The sequence below is a fragment of the Phyllostomus discolor genome, chromosome 10 (assembly GCF_004126475.2).
Source record: "Phyllostomus discolor isolate MPI-MPIP mPhyDis1 chromosome 10, mPhyDis1.pri.v3, whole genome shotgun sequence".
Taxonomy (NCBI): domain Eukaryota; kingdom Metazoa; phylum Chordata; class Mammalia; order Chiroptera; family Phyllostomidae; genus Phyllostomus; species Phyllostomus discolor.
In genome coordinates, this window is record NC_040912.2 from 79,804,238 (window position 1) to 79,820,860 (window position 16,623).

General features: G+C 47.3%; 1 protein-coding gene across 1 annotated transcript in view; it reads left to right on the forward strand.

The window, feature by feature from the left end:
• Positions 1-16,623, forward strand: part of LRGUK (leucine rich repeats and guanylate kinase domain containing) — a 74,463-nt gene that overhangs the window by 46,221 nt on the left and 11,619 nt on the right. The window contains 2 exon segments of the mRNA XM_036010920.1: positions 8,466-8,562; positions 14,105-14,218. Coding sequence (XP_035866813.1) covers positions 8,466-8,562; positions 14,105-14,218 — 211 coding nt within the window.

The following is a 16,623-nucleotide window of genomic DNA, read 5'->3' on the forward strand; positions in this document are numbered from 1 at the left end:
CGTTTTTTGGAACGAGTGTCTTGCTGTGTGATTCCCTAATGACCCAGACAACACAGAGGCATATGCAAAACACTAGAGCCATCCTAAAGAACCCGTCAGCCGGATCTACAGGTTTAGGCAAAGTTTCTGACAATCAGATTTAGGAAAAGTTTCTGAGAATCAGATTTAGAAGGATCATTGTCATCTTCCAAACTCGTGCCGGTATTTATTTATTTATTTGGTAAGGAAATTACTTTTAGATTGGTGGTGCTTGTCAGTGAGCTGAGGATGTGACTGCAAAGAGATATATATATAGGACAGCAAGAAAAATAATGCAAATTATTTGCTAATGTTGTTACAGGGAACTTTCTCCCTTAAGCCACTTGTGTTCAAACAACGTAAACACCATTTTAAACAGGTCCATTTATTTAGCTATCTAAAATTGCATTCCTCGTTTAAGCAACCTTAGGCTATAAATACTGAAGAATAATTTACTCATTAATACGTTGTCAGCATCCTGAAGGTCACACAAATAAATTAAAATTTACATTAGAATAAAAACGTGTGGCGTGCCATGATGCTCACGTGAGGGCACTGAACTTGCGAGGAAAGGTGAGTGGACGCAAAGGAAGGAAGGTCGGACTGGGGCGAAAGGGCAGACCCTGACTTTGTGCTCATGTAAGCCTAGCACCTTTTAGAAAACCGTGTGAAGGGAACCAAGGCTGCCTCTGATTAGAATCCCTCTCACCGTTGGGATACCGCTTATGTTGCAAATGTTCGGTGGCCCTGACCCTCCTACGCGTTGGCGCTATGCACGGCGGTGGCACGTTGGGTCCGACATGCCCTTGGAGGTGTCGACCAACTCATCACCGAGATTCCGCTCCGGTCGGCCTTTACCTTCTCACCTGGGTAGCCAAACCGCCCCCACCCCCACTATTCGTTTTCATTAAATCCTGCATTTCCCCTATTAGAATGTTTATCCCTCATGTTCTGGTTGATTTACTTAATGTCTGTGTTCCCTGCTCGTCAGTAAGCCCAGTGAGGGCAGGGGCGGATGTCCACAGATGGCCGGGCACCTCATATGGTGAATATTTGTCAACTGAAGGACTGATGGGCTGAGTGGGCAAATGGGTGAATGAATTCATGGTGTTGTACACAGCATTCAGTGGGAAATTACTGCAATAAGAAGCATAGGTGAGCCCTGGCTGGTGTGGTTCAGTGGGTTGAGTGCTGGCCTGCGAACCAAAGGGTCTCTGGTTCAATTCCCAGTCAGGGCACACTCCTGGGTTGTGGGCCAGGTCCCCAGGAGCAGGGCTCTTGAGAGGCAACCACACATTGATGTTTCTCTCCCTCTCTTTTTCCCTTCCCTCTCTTCCCCTCTCTCTAAAAAGAAATAAAATCTTTTTTTTTTTTAAAGAAGCATAGGTGATTTTCCCCCACCTCCAGTGGTGGATATATGGAAAGATGAAAGGATTTGTGCATTTGTTCATCTGTTCCTTTAATAAATACTTGTTGAGTTCCCCCCATGTGCCAGGCCCTGAAGGCACAGTGGGAACCAGATCGGTAAGGGCCTTTTCCTAATGAATTGTATGATCTGGGAGGGAGCTCAGACATTCAGTAGTGTCACGTGTGGTTTGCGTGGAGGCAAAGGGTGGCGGGACGGGAGTCCAAAGATGAGCTTCACGCTGCTGAGCCGTTACTGCTGCCACCGCTGCTTTTCTGCTCCGGACCGAGTTAGCAAGCCTCCGCCCAGCTCAGAGCATCCCTCAGCCAGCCGCCCACTGGCGTCCTCCGGGACAGAGGTCCCAGCTTGCTCAGTGGCCAGCCACTCTAAGATTCCGTCAAGGAATGAGTGAAGCACCTTATCACTGTATTAAAAAAAGGGCATTAGATGGCTAGTAATTTCATCCATTGAAAAAATAAGATAGCTACTATTATTATATGCAGCAATTTTCCAATTAAATAACAAACGCAAAACACACCAGGGGCAGGTCACTGCTCTTCTTTAAATTTTATTTTATTCTCTTTTAATTTATTTTTTATTTTTTAAATTAGCTTTAAAGGACCATTTATTAATCTTAAATATATATATACAACTCATGAATTAAAATATTTATCAATGTATTACCAATAGGTTATTTATTGGAATTTTGTTTGGAATGGGTTTTACCTATTATGTATTTAATAGGTAAATATTATACCTATATAGGTAAAATATATATATATTTTCTGCGTGTTTTATCAGTGTATTTGATAAAATACATCTCCTTTATCTAATAAAAGAGAATTCCAGGCTATCTTTCTTTCTACATTCCTTCTAGATGCTTCGAACCAGTCCCCTGGCTGTCTCAGGAACTTTCAGTGACAGCCTCACAAACAGGCTTTCTGGTTTCCCATCTCTGCAGAGAAGGTCCCACCGACTTTCTTTGCCCATGCCACATAACAGTTCCTAAATGACCTACTGGGAAGAGCACACTCACATACAAACAATAGTGATACTGAATGACCTCAAAGGTAGACAGTAGCGTTTCAGTGGAAAACCATAAACACATAACAGTGATTAAATGCCAAAGTCTGGCTGGCCTTGGCATCTCTTTAAGAAATACAGTGAAGGGGAACATGGAGGCACAACAAGAATTATTTGAAGAACTTATCAAGAAGACTTGCTATTTCTACTTAAAAAAAAACAAAAAAACAAACAAACAAAAAAAAGAAAACCCTGGAGCCTCCAGCCTAGATAGTTCCTTTGTACACTGCTGTTTTGTTAGACCTCCAGATAAAAACATCTTAAAGCCTTAAGTAAATTACTATAAATTACTGTATAACTTAAGCTTTGCATGGTTTTCAAATGTTTATAATGCTAAAATGTATCCATTTTTTACACAAAGATATAAAAGGTAAATATTGCCACGCATATTTTGTTGACATTTAAAACCACAAGTAAAGAACTTGAAACACTATCTAGAGAAATTGCTGTTTCCTGCATACCTGTTAATTATGGACTCGAGAAAGCATTTTTATGTAGCATCATCAAACCGAAAGCTTCAAAACAAGCGTAATTTGGTGCCTTTAATTGATGTAAATGTAGTGCTGAGGGGACGAAATCAATGTGGAGCAACAGTGGGGTGTGTATGCCTTTTCCGCTGCGGGTTTTCATGGAAAGGGTTTGCGAACGAGTGAGATTCCTTCCCAAGGGCATGCTGGGAACATGGGAAGTGAAGTGGGAGAAACCGGGAATACATCTCGGGCATCTTCTTACCCTTTTGCACTTTCCTGAAACAGCCCTGCCCATGACTCTGTGATTAAAAAGACACATAAGCATTTATAAAAGTCCGTCAGGTTCCCATTAATGCTGAAGCCACACACTAGAGGCGGGTGGTCTGAGGGGCAGTGGGAAGGTGGTGGCTGGTTGGGCCCTGTCTGCTCTTCAGCGAGCAAGTCCAGAGCTCTGACCTCACCCCCAGCACATGTTGGGATACAGGTGTATCCAGGGTGTGCCAGCACTCCCTGGAGGTCCGGATCCCCCCAGGGTGGGGGGTTATATGGGCGTTCCAACCGCCCATCAGCATTCAGCAGCTTATGGGCACTGTCCAGGCTGAGGCTGGAGGAGGCAACATGTTTGTAGAACCTGCTCTGTTTTCTCTGTGTTGAAGTCCTCGCAAACAATAAGGGGAATCTTGGCGGCTTGGGCGCGATGTTCTGCAGGTTCTGGGAAAGGTCACAGGTGTGAGCTGATCGCACCTGCTCCCAGTTGGTACGTGCTTTTCAGTGGGTGACGGCAGAGCTGCCGGCCGGGCTCCTTGCACTCTAGCGCCTGTGCAGTGGCCACCTGGTTGGTTTTCAACATCGTGGCCATCAGCCTAACATTGGTACTGTGGCCCGGCTCGAATCGGTTCCAGAGGAAAAACCAGGCACAGCCAGCTGGTCCATTGTTACGTTTTCCATCCAGAGAAGGTGACCAGGGCTTGGGGGAAAAGGGGCCTTGATAGCCCAGTCTGCTCAGGAGCGGTTGGAAGGCATCAAAACAGTGGCCTGCCTCTTGGAGGCACAGTCTGGCTGGCTGGTGGGCTAGGATTTCTTCTGGGAGGAGATAGTCCCTTCCCTCCCATGTGAGGAGCGCCTCCACAGGGCCTTGTGCAAAGTCGTCTGTGCCTTCTCCGAGAGCTCAGGTGAGGATGCTCCACTGCATGGCCCTAACAAGGGTGTGGCTACAGGGCCAGTCTGTCCTTGGATCCGCAACTGGGGAGGCTGCGTGCGCGGGACTGCCCTGCATTCCCCAAGGGGCTCTTGAGGATCAGTGGGCTCCAAATACTCTGGGTGCTGGGAGCCAGCGCCACTGTTCGGTGTCTTGGCGAGGGTACTGTATAGTCTACTGGTACCATTTACTGGGGAAATACAACGTCACTCCGCCCAGGCCTCCTCAGGAGCCAGGGGATGAGGGTGCGGGTGAGGGCACTAGTACCTGTGGGGTGCAGCTGCCACAGCTGCTGTGGGCCCTGGTGCCAGAGGAGCACGGCACCGCCGAGGAGGGCAAGCGGGGCAGAGGCCTATTTTGTTCACCCAAAATGGAATTGACTGATTTTTAATTAAATGAAAAGTAAAAAAGGCATGAATACAGTCTCATCGTGGAGTATAAGCGTTTACAAAGGCACGTCCTCTGTCGTTTGCTTAAATCTTTTCCTCCAGTTTTGTCCTGGTATTTGGTCTTCCTTTATCTAAATTGCACTGGCTCGTGACCAAAAACTCAGAGAACTTTTCGTGTGCTGAGGTGCATGCCCAGATGTATAACTATTGAAAACATAATTGGTGGTTTATAACAGATAGTGTGGTTGAGAGAGTGTGCCCTCGTCTTAGGCTTGAACTTACTATTTGTTCCTGGTTTTAGAAGTAGGTTGGATGCTCTTTACATGTGGTGTTAGTGGACTGGAAACACGGATTTACTGCCTTCAGGGTCTCTCCGTTCCCAGCCCTAATGCTACCTCCCAGATCAGTGGCCCCCGGAAGAGTGCTGAATAGTGAGGGAAATGCAAAACAATACCAGCCTGCTCACCTTCTAGATTTAAACCCATTCAAGTGCTCTGAGTGGTCGGTCACAAAGGAGAAACCATATTCTTCCTTAGGTCTCTGTTTTAGAGCACTTCTGATGTTCATAACCTTTCGCATGATGTCAACTACTAAATACATTTTACTCTTAGCACTGTAATGGAGCAAAGTGAAAGACCACAGCTGTTTAGTTAAATGAGTGAGTATGAGCTCCAGCTACCAAAGGCAGCCTAGTCCAACCTGTTGACACAGATGTGACTGACTAGAATGGTTCACTCAGCCAGTCAGTCCGTGTCTGCCGAGCACCATCCATGAGCCGTGTGCTGGCGGTGAAACTGTGGAACAACAGGCGTGGGTCCTGTCCTCCCGGCTGCGTGCAGTCTGGTCCCTTGGTTAGTGCCACCTGACAGGATACTGGTTTGATGAGCACTGTGATCAGGGACATAGGTGCCTCTGAGACAGAAGAAGTAAGAGAGGCTGGGAGTGGGGCTCAAGTGGGGCCCGCATGCCACAGAGGATGAGCAGGTGTGTTGGAATAACTGAAAGTGCACCGGGTAGACAGGCTGAACCTGAAGTGTGCAGAGAGCAGGCAGGAGGTAGGGCTGGAAGGAGAGGCAGCAGCCTGACGCTGAAGGGTCTCGGAGCAGGGGAGCATCGTGGTCACAGCTGCATGCTGGAAAGTGCACTCTGCCACATGGCATGCCGTTTGGGAGAGGACCTGGGGAGGGAGGGCTGGACACGGGGAGACTGGTTAGGGTACAGTGACGGAGGATGGTGGTGTGAGTCAGAAAGTGGTGTGAATTGATACTCAGGCAGTGTGTGCTGGAATCTTTTGTGTTGCTGGTCTCTTTGTGTCCAGCAGGTCAATGACACGCAATTCGCACAGAACATTAGACACAATTTAATTTGCCTACCACATCCCCAAGGAATACCCGGGCTTCTGTGGATACCCGTGGAAGGAGTTCACTGACTGATAATATGGCGCGCTGTAACCTGCTTGAGTTTAGAGGCGCGTACAGCCAAGCCTCTGCCTAAATCTTTGCAGCGACAAGGGGTGTATTACTTCCTGAGGCAGTGTGGTCCAGAGTTGAGATTCTAAACCTGTCTGCTTCTGAAGCCCACTGACAAAATCTCTACTTCCTCATCTACCTGCTAGCTCTTCTTAGACATCTTTTTCTTCCTATCACATGTCCTTGGGTATTTAACATCACAGCATATGGCCTGGCCTTCTGCATTCCTTCCCCCCCGCCCCCGATCATCGCCTCCCTCCCCACAGGGACTTGCTTTGCTAGGGTCCTGGATGGCAGCTGGCCAGCACATTGGTCTTTAGAATGCCTGACTCACCCTCAGACCTTTTTTAGGGCTGGTGGTGCAGCCCAGGGTTAATCTCTAACTCAGTTCGTTTGTCTATTAAGTGGAAGTACCAGGCAGTGTGGCTCCCATTGCAAACCATGATTTGACTCATTGAGCATGACTTAATGACTAAATTAATTAGTAAACGATGAGCCCATGGAAATTTAAGTTGCGATCAAAATTATATTTACAGAGGAGATGAAGGGTATCAAAGGTGATAACCAAAGCAAATTTGTCTGCCTAAAATTTGGCGTTATTTTTTCCTGAGTAAGTGTATTGAAACGTCACCTTCACTGTGAAGTATTTCTTTCTGGAGTGTTCCTGTCCGGGCAGCATGCTTCACAGCGAGTGAGGACGGGATGGCAGGTGCGAAACCCCTCAGGTCACCGCAGGCCTTTCCTAACAGCAAGCCCCGCAGCGGGCGCAGGTTCAGGCCTCGGCGTTCTCCGCATCGGTGAAGCCAGCCCTTCGCTGACCTGCCCGGGGGCTTCCAACGGCGCCCCTGCCTGTCTTCCTTTCGCAGACTCTGAAACACCCCACTCCCCCCGCCCCTCCACTTCTTCGCCAGGCGTGCAGTGTCGGTGCGGTGTGTGAGAGCTGTGCTGAGGACGTGATGCTGACCACTGGTTCATCCTTCCCAGCTGTCAGGGACGCCGACAGACAAGGGTCCCAGGTCCCTGCCCAGGTGTGCGAGGAAATGCCAGTGTGTCCAAGCAAAACAAGTGTCACTGTGATGTGACAGTCTCCTCTTCGAAAGGACTCTCTGTCCCGAGTATATAATTTGAAGGTGATGATGAGACCTTAACATTTGCTAATGTCGTTGATTCGAGTAGAAGATGAACAGAAGATGAACAGTGTACAAATTCGTCTTTGACCTTGCCGTGGAGGGGCTTGGGAAGTTGAGACTTTATCCCCTCAGTTGGATATGGAAAAGAATTGATGTTGGAATCATCCCAGCCTTGCTACTTAGTCATGTCCCATAGTTGCTGTGTCTGAGTTTCATCATCTGTAAAACATAAGCAACGCTGCATTCTCATTTCCTATTGTCAAATGGCAGAGTAATCTAATAATCCACTTGCATTCCCAGAACTTATCGTTGAGAAGGCAGAAGAGTCTGAATCAGGAGTCCTGGGCTGGTGGGGCCCCCGTGGTGGGTTCTGGGGCGACGCTGGCCTGCTGGGACCAGTCGTTCCACAGTCGTCTGTGCAGGGGGCTCACCGCAGCTGCTGCCCGCATCACGCTACGTCTCTTCATTCATGTTACAAACACTTAGAGCCTATGCTGGGAATGCGGTGGCAAACAAGATGAATACGATAAAGCCCTCCCCTCATTGTTCACATGCTGTGCTGGGGAGGACAGGAAAAAACAGGTGCAGAGCTAGAAGAAAGCGGCGTGGGGAATGGAGAATAACTGGGGGTGTGGCATGGCGTGGTGATGCTGTTTCAGACGGTGGTCAGAAACGGCTCTATCAGCATCAGAATCGGGGGTCCCCAGAGGAGGGTCCCACCCAGGGCTGACAAGTCCTGGCAGCTCAGTAGGACGAGCTCACTGCTGCCCTAGAGTGGCAGAGGACAAGGACCTGCTATGCCATTGGCACAGGTGGGCACTGAGGCCCTGGGGGTGTAAGGAAGAGGTGCACACTCCAGCCACAGGGTCGAGAAAGCTTCTTAGGAGGGTGGCACAGGGGGTCCCGAAAGACCAGGGGGCTACCAGGGGGAAGGGTGGGAGAAGAGCACACAGGAAATGCCCATAGAACAGAGACCACACGAAAACACTCCGGTGGAAAAATGTAAGTGGTAAATATTGTCATACTTCCCAAAGCACTATTTTGTGATGGCAGAGGACGTGGTTCAGAAGGTCATAAATAACAATGAGCAGAAATATCGGTGTTGACAACCCAGACCGTGTATCAGCCCCAGAGTGCGGCCGCCGACTCTGGCCCAGCGTTTCAAAACCACACAGGTGTCACCGTCGTGCGACTTTCACGTTCATGATTTATGGATCACTGCCAGCGTTTTCAAATACACTTTCTGCTGGACTCACTTCCACTTGAATCCTAAGTTACCGGATTATCTGTTTTATCTTTTCAGGGCCTGTCACACCACCAGACCCCCTTACTTTGGAGAAGGGGACCGAGTCGATTACCATTTCATCTCACAGGAAGTTTTCAGCGAAATGGTAAACATGGTAAGGATGCTGTCCTTCATCGCATGAGAAATGCATGCCCCCTGGGAGACACGTTAGGAAACGGTGATAAAAAAGAGAACGACTCAGTTTTGCGTGTGTTATGAGAGAGGTGTTCTTACCGGGTTGTCTTTCCTTAATCCACTTAATACATCCCGGTTCACATGCTGTTTTTCACTCTCTGATCTTGGAGAAAACATTGTGGCTTTTCAGGAGGACCGAGTGAGTGGACAAGTGAAGAGAAGAGCGGGAGGAGCACCGTGACGAATCCCGGTGCCCTGTGTGCACCGGGCGCTGCTATTGTTACGTAGATTTCACTACCAACAGACCCTCCTCACAGACCTGACGTGGTGCATGAAGCATGCGAACTGAGCATTCGGTCCAGACACCCCTCCTTCCAGTCGCCATCAGCAGTGCTTCCTAATGGCCGTGATCTTAAGCACCGTTTCATCGTGGCATGTTCCATTCAGCTGTCCCATCCCGGACATGCATGCAGCCTTAATTGTCCGTTGTAATGCCCCCATTTGAGAGCTCCTGGGCCTCGGAGGACAGGCCGCCCCCCAGCGCACGCAGAAGCCCTTGCTGTTAGACCGGAGAGAAGGTTCCCTCCTCCTCGGAGGGTCTGCGTCTTCTCAGCGTAAAGCCTTCTGCCCTGCATTAGTCTGTGTCATAGGAGCCCTGGGCAATCGGACTCAATTTTTTTTTTCCCCGTGAAACCCTGATGATCTCATTGGTAGTGATTCATGACCCCGTTTCTGTTGAGTTCATTTTCTCAAAGATAAGTCACGTGTTCTTTCTCAGCCTTCCTGTCACAAAGAGACTCTTCAGGACCCTAATTTGTTTTTTCTGTCAAAAGTACATGCTGACATCAGGTCTTCATCTCCGCTGGTGACTCTCTGAGCCTTTCATCTTCTCTGCACCAAGGGTCTTCATTCTGTTTAGATCATTCTGTCCATCCCCAGTGACTCCTACACCACTGTGTGGTTTGTTTCCTGGAACCCACCGAAAGACCAGATTAAGGGTGACACTGTGTTTCTGCTTTTTTTTAAATGTATTTTATTGATTATGCTATTATGGTTGTCCCATTCCCCCCCCTTCATTCCCCTCTGCCCTGCACACCCTCTCCCACCCACATTCCCCGCCTTTAGTTCATGTCCATGTGTCGTAAGTTCTTTGGCTTCTACATTTCCCATACTATTCTTGCCCTCCCCCTGTCTATTTTCTACCTACCATCTATGCTACTTACTCTCTGTACCTTTTCCTATTCTCTCCTCCTCCCGCTCCCCTGTTGCTATCCCTCCATGTGATCTCCATTTCTGTGGTTCTGTTCCTGTTCTAGTTGTTTGCTTAGTTTCTTCTGGTTTTGTTTTAGGTGTGGTTAATTATTGTGAGTTTGCTGTCATTTTACTATCCACGTTTTTTTATGTTCTTAGATAAGCCCTTTTAACATTTCATAAAATAAGGGCTGGGTGATGATGAATCCTTTAACTTGACCTTATCCGAGAAGCACTTTCTCTGCCCTTCATTCTAAATGAAAGCTTTGCTGGATAGAGCAATCTTGGATATAGGTCCTTGCCTCTCATGATTTGGAATACTTCTTTCCAGCCCCTTCTTGCCTGTAAGGTCTCTTTTGAGAAATCAGCTGACAGTCTGATGGGAACTCCTTTGTAGGTAACTGTCCCCTTATCTCCTGCTGCTTCTAGAATTCTCTCCTTCATTTTAATCTTGAGTAATGTAATTATGATGTGCCTTGTTGTGTTCCTCCTTAGGTCCAGCTTCTTTGGGACTCTCTGAGCTTCCTGGACTTCCTGGAAGTCTATTTCCTTTCCCAGTTTAGGGAAGTTCTCCTTTATTATTTGTTCAAATAAGTTTTCCACTTGTTGCTCTTCCTCTTCTCCTTCTGGTACCCCTATAATTCGGATGTTGGAATGTTTAAAGATGTCCTGGAGGTTCCTAAGCCTCTCCTCATTTTTTTTGAATTCTTATTTCTTCATTCTTTTCTGATTGTATGTTTTTTTCTTCCTTCTGGTCCACTCCATTGATTTGAGACCCAGTTTTCTTTCCATCACTATTGATTCCCTGTGCATTTTTTTTTCATTTCGCTTATTGTAGCCTTCATTTTTTCATCTAATTTGTGACCAAAATCAACCAATTCTGTGAGCATTCTGATCACCAGTGCTCTGAACTGTGTATCTGACAGGTTGGCTATCTCTTGGTCACTTAAAAGTATTGACTCTGGAACTTTGATTTGTTCTTCTGCTTGGGCCTTTTTTTTTGGTCTTGTGGCACCTGTTACATATGAAGGGCAGAGCCTTAGGTGTTTACCAGGGCAGGGCATCCCAGTTGCTGGGTTGTGACATTGTATGGGGGGGGGGCGGTTCTGAGAGGGAACAATGGCGCTTTCTCAGCTCTGTGTTGGATTTCAGTCCCTTCTGCCGCTTCCCACAAGCAAATTGGGTCCTTCTGGTGCTGGTTCCCAAGTGGGTGGGCCTGTGTACATTCTAGGACCTCATGGGTCTCTCCACAAACTCTCCTGTGAGGCTGGGAGTCTCTCCCCGCACCTCAACCTCCACAAGTGTTTTTAATCAGTGCTTTTAGGCTTTATTTTCCAGTATTGGGGCCCCAGGTGGTGTGGTCTGTCTTGCTGCCCGTTTTCACTTGGTTTATCTGCACACAGCCAGTGGCCTTGTGCGCCTGACTGGGTCTGCTTGTTGCCCCCACCCCCACACCTGCGCCTGGGGTCTGCCACCCGGGTCTGCCAGCCACGGCTTTTTCCTGGCACGACCCCTCTCTGCCGGCTGCCAACTCTGCCCCTCTTACCGGTCTGCATGAATGGTTGTCAGGACTTCCGTGCAGTTCACTTTCCTGTCTGTTCTGGCTGTTTGTTTCCACTTTTGAAAGATTATCATCCAACCAGCGATGCTTGTGTGGCTGCATCTTCCCTCCCCTCCTCCTCCCCCACCCCTTCTTGCTTCTTCCTTCCTTTTTGTGTTCCCACCCCCAAATAACGAACCTGGCTTATCCTTCAGTGCCTATACTGTTGGGACATTTAAGCGTAGACTCTGCAGTTTTCACGAGTTTCAGTCTAAACGACCAGCTTTATACGTGGTGCACATTTTCTCTTACGTTTGCACAGAAGCCCATGTGAGAAAGGCTTATAATCCCTAGGCCACTTTCCCTCTGACCTTGTCGAAAGTACATCTTGGAAATTCTTTATAAGTTTCTCTCCTAGGGCTCTATTTCAACAGTTTAATGTATGAAGAGGACTCTGGGACTTCGTATTTCCAAAAGCTTTAATAGAGATTTTGAGGGGTTATCTTATTATTATTAGTGAGAAGCATTCTCTTAAGACTGTTTGGGTTGAAAGACAACCAGCTCCCAAAATCAGTGCTGATTTCTCTCGTTAGCGTCCGAGGCATTTTGCCTTGGTCCAGAGCTCCAGTTCGCAGCGCCCATGGGCTGCCCCGGTGTCCCACCCCTTGTCACATCTGCAGTCAAGTCTGCTTCAGTTCCTCATCGAAGACATTGCTGTACTTCCACACGATATTCAGTCTTACGGTTTTGTTCCCGCTACAGCAGTCCTTATGCATTGGAGAATTACTCATTTTTACCTCTTCTGATAACATATATGACTTCAGAATGATGTTATATCCTTGAACTTCAGTTTTGCTTCTGATGTCCTTTTCTTCCAAGTGGGCTTGACTATTTTATGAAGAGAGACAAACCTGGAGACTGTGAACTCCTGACACCGTGTCAGCTCGGCCAGTCACGTCCACACGCTCATCCTCCTGTACGCTGAACCCCACCCCTCTGCAGGACACCCACCCCCGGGCCCTGCTCTCCCTTCTTACGGGTGCTTCCTTGATAGACGACCCTGGTGTACCCCATGTCCGCCCACCCTCCCATACACACGGCCTCCCCAACACACAGATCAGCCCCCAGTGTGCCCCCAGACACACTCACTTACCTCCTTCCCTTCTTGTGAAAATAGGACCACAGATCTGGAAGCATCTGAAACACAAAAATTGCTATTTATGAAGAATTCACAGGCAAGGAGAAACGAAAGGGATATCACTAGCCAGAAGCCAGAGATCACTCCATCTTAATCCTTAAAGCAAACATGAGCAGAACCTCATATTTGTGTTTTGTACACATAAGCTCAATGCAGGAGTCCTCCCAACCCTACATCCTTTCAGAAAATGTATTTGGGATCTGCAGAGGAAGGCTCTGGTCCCTGCAAGTAAACGAGCTCATAGTGTACAGTTGGAAACCAGTTCAGGGGTGCATTTTGAAAGCAGGGTGAGTCACAGTAAACAGGGTAAAGTACATACCTGATGGAAAATTCAGTATCTGTGTATGTATGTGTGTATCTGTATCTGTGTCTATATCTATCTATCTATATCTATATCTATATATATCTCAACCTGGATGTAATACATACATTAAAAGAAAAGGGGTCACAGCATTTGTTCCACAGAACACCGAGGGTATGACACTGCAGGAGGAAATGATTAAGGTTACAAAAGTGTTGCATTTTTAACTTTTAGAAGGTGTGACATGAACTTCTTTTGATTGGGGGGTGGATTCTCCCACCTTGGGCAGCAGACTTGTGCCCCGGAGCCCAGCCCCACCCCGAGAGATGCCCTCACTGTGCTGTGCAGCTGAGGGTGCTGTTCTCAGTGGGGTTCAGCCTGGGGCACTCCACTCCAGTAGTTATTTAAAAACCGTGTGCGGGAGCAGTCGGAGTGGCCCACATTTTTATTCCTTCTGTTCTCACCAGCCTCCCAATTTAGGTTAGACCTAGTGGTTTCATAACTAGAAGACTGTCAGAGAGAAAGACAAGTTTGAGAGATGTGTTTTACTTGCTTTTTTTTTTTTTTTTTTTTTTTGCAAGGGAGTACAGCTTGGGTAGAGTTGGGCTTCCAGAATACTGACAGAAGGCAGTCTTTATACTTCAGGTGGTTGTAAGGTGCACAACAATTCTGTGGTCAGTTTTGGTAAAAAGCCACCTTTATTCGGAAAAACAGGGGAGGCCCATTTCTGACAGCTTACCTCGGGATGCAAAGGTTTCAGGATGTGCTTGTAATGCATGGCCTTCAGGCTTATCTGGGAACTCTGGCTTTTGAGAATGGAAGCATTTCTGGGCTACATGGTGTGCCGGCAGAGCAGACACGGCTGGGGCGGAGGGCGGACTGTGAGTTCTTCTGTCCATATAACGAGGGTAATGGCACAGGTTTGGCAGGAAGTGGGTGAGTGAACAAAGTGATCTGTTCTACATACACCCCGGTATCTTCACTCTCCTCTAGCACTTTGTCAGGAGATTATTTCCCAAAGCCTAATTCTTTTGCCAGCAGACAATTCTGAATAAATTTCTCTATCATAGTTCGATATTAATGTTCATAGACCCATTGTCATTCTTACATAATTGCTGTTGTCGGTAAGTTTTGTGGAATCATATAAAAAAGTAAGACATCAAATAATTTTCTTTATTAAATCTCACAATGGCAGCTCTCTTATGGAAATCTCTGTACTTCTCAAATTTCAGGGGAAATTCATTCTAACGTATAATTACGGCAACCACAGTTACGGATTAAATAGGGACACCATAGAAGCTATTGCAAGAGACGGTTTAGCAAGCTGTGTTCACATGGAAATAGAAGTAAGTGTTTTTCTTTCAATCGACTGATTTGCAATGTGCGTGTGTTTATAAATTTATATATGGAGTTGAGAGGGCCACAATGTGGGTAGCACATTGCTAGGCACAAGAAGAGTGCGTAAGGAAGTGTGCGAGTTTGTTTGCAAGTATTGGGTTGGCCAAAAAGTTTTCTTTTTTTTCCATACAATGGCTCTAGTTTCACTTGAATTTCATTTGAAACAATTTTGTTAGCTTGACTTGTGACAGCTGTCATATCAGCGTGCATTTAAAAAAACTTACCAAGACTGGTGAATTTTTGTACAGCCATTTTGATATTGAAGATGGAAGAAGATATGCAACATTTTGGGTGTATTATGCTTTATTATTTCCAGAAAGGTACAAATGCAGTTGAAACACAAAAAAGATTTGTGGTGTGTTTGGAGAAGGTGCTGTGACTGATTGAACATGTCAGAAGTGGTTTGCGAAGTTTCTTGGTACTGTTGACATTTTGGCCAGGCAATTCTCTGCTGTGGGGCTGTCTCATGCATTGGAAGATGTTTAGTAGCACTCCTGGCCTCCACCCACTAGAAGCCAATGGCGGGAGAGAGCCGACATACTCAAAATATCCAAATCAATGACGTTATTGGCAAAAATGAAAAACGTATCTTTTATTTTATGGAAAAAACAGAACAGACTTTTTGGCCAACCCAACAGTATGTGGGAGGAAAGACGGGTGAAAATTAAGTGACAGAATTAGATCACAAGACAAAGGCAATGCATGATACATGTATGAACAAAGCTGCCACTCAAGGATTATTTTCTAAGTCATTTTGTGACTAAATTACCCTTTCTCTCCCGAGAGCCTGATCTCTCTGTTCCTGTAGTGCGATATTAAACAAAACCTGACTCGTACCGGGTGTGGAACTGGTCCCCTGTCCCCTTGAGACAGTGGCAGCTCCATGCAGTTGACCTTGGTCCTTCATGCCTCATGGGAAATGTGTGAGCCGTGTTGTCATTCGACTCCGCTAGTTCACGCTTGCAGTATTCGCATCCTTCTGGCAAGTTGGGCTCGCGGAGTTCAGGCGGCGTTCTCTCAGGCTCCGCCACCGCTCTCCCTCCGCGAGTCTTCCGTGTCCGAGTCCACACGAGTCCCCCACGGTGCAGGTCCCGAGTGCAAGCACAGATACTCCACTCTGGGGTTTAAATACATGTGGCTCTGTTCACTGGACCTTCAAAGGCAACTGATTGTGTTTGTTTTCAGGTTGCCTTCCCTGACTGACACCTCTGTGGTCAGGAAAACAAATGATAATAAAAGTGACTCAGTTAGCCCAAACTTACAGAAAACCCTGGGCACGTCTAGCATGTCTCCTTTACTATGGACTAAATTTACTCTCAACTTAAGGCTTTGTTCCCCGTAGCTGCACCGAGCAGGCCACGTGACTCCTTTTCGGCTCCTTGCGTGGGCACAGGTGTTGGACTGCTTCAGTGACACGGGTCACATGTCTTCCAACTCGTCACTGTCCCGAACTTCAAAATCCTGCAAGCCTGATCTGCCTGCATGGGATTGGTTTTGCATCATCAAGGAGGTTTTCATTGTTTTTAGGCTAATAAGAAACAAAAGGTCTTTTCCTAAAAATGTTCCCCTTGAACAATGAAGAAACAAAAGCAGATGCACTTTTTTTTTAAGATTTTATTTATTTATTTTTAGAGAGGGAAAGGAGGGAGAAAGAGAGAGAGAGAAACATCAATGTGTGGTTGCTGGGGGCTGTGGCCTGCAACCCAGGCATGTACACTGACTGGGAATCGAACCTGCGACACTCGGATGCACTTTTTGAAGCGCCAAACCCCTCCAGTTCCTCGCACTCACCTCTTTGCAGTCCGGCGGCTCTCTGGGTGCTGGCTCCCGGTTTACAGCTTCCTCCCTGGGAGCTCCTTCTTGCTCGTTTCCAAGGGGTTACGTCTATAAATCAGGTTTTATTCCCCTGATTCTGTCCAGCGAAAGCTTTTCAAACTGCTCTTTGTCTATGACTCTTAGAAATGTTTTTTTTTTTTAAAGAGCCTGTATGTCTTCCCATGAATTTTAAGACAAAGATTTTGCATGCTGAGTTAAACGGTTGGTGATAGGATCGAGCTGGAAGGCATGTAGCGTTGTCCGTTTAGAATAACGCTTTCATTCGCCAGTGAGGAGACGGGTGCTTGGGTAGCACGAGGGTTTGCACAGCGTCTGCAGGAGCCAGGTTGCTGCAGGCACGACCCAGCCCCCAGGTCTGCACACCACTAATACCATACCTGCCCCTGCTTCCCGCTGGGAGCTCCGGGCATCGTTAGCTTGGCCTTCCTGTGCTCTGGAGGCTGAAACGGGAACCAGCCAACCAGGCGACTGGTGGAGGAACAGGAAGCGTCCCAAGGAGATGACAGAGGGGTCACAG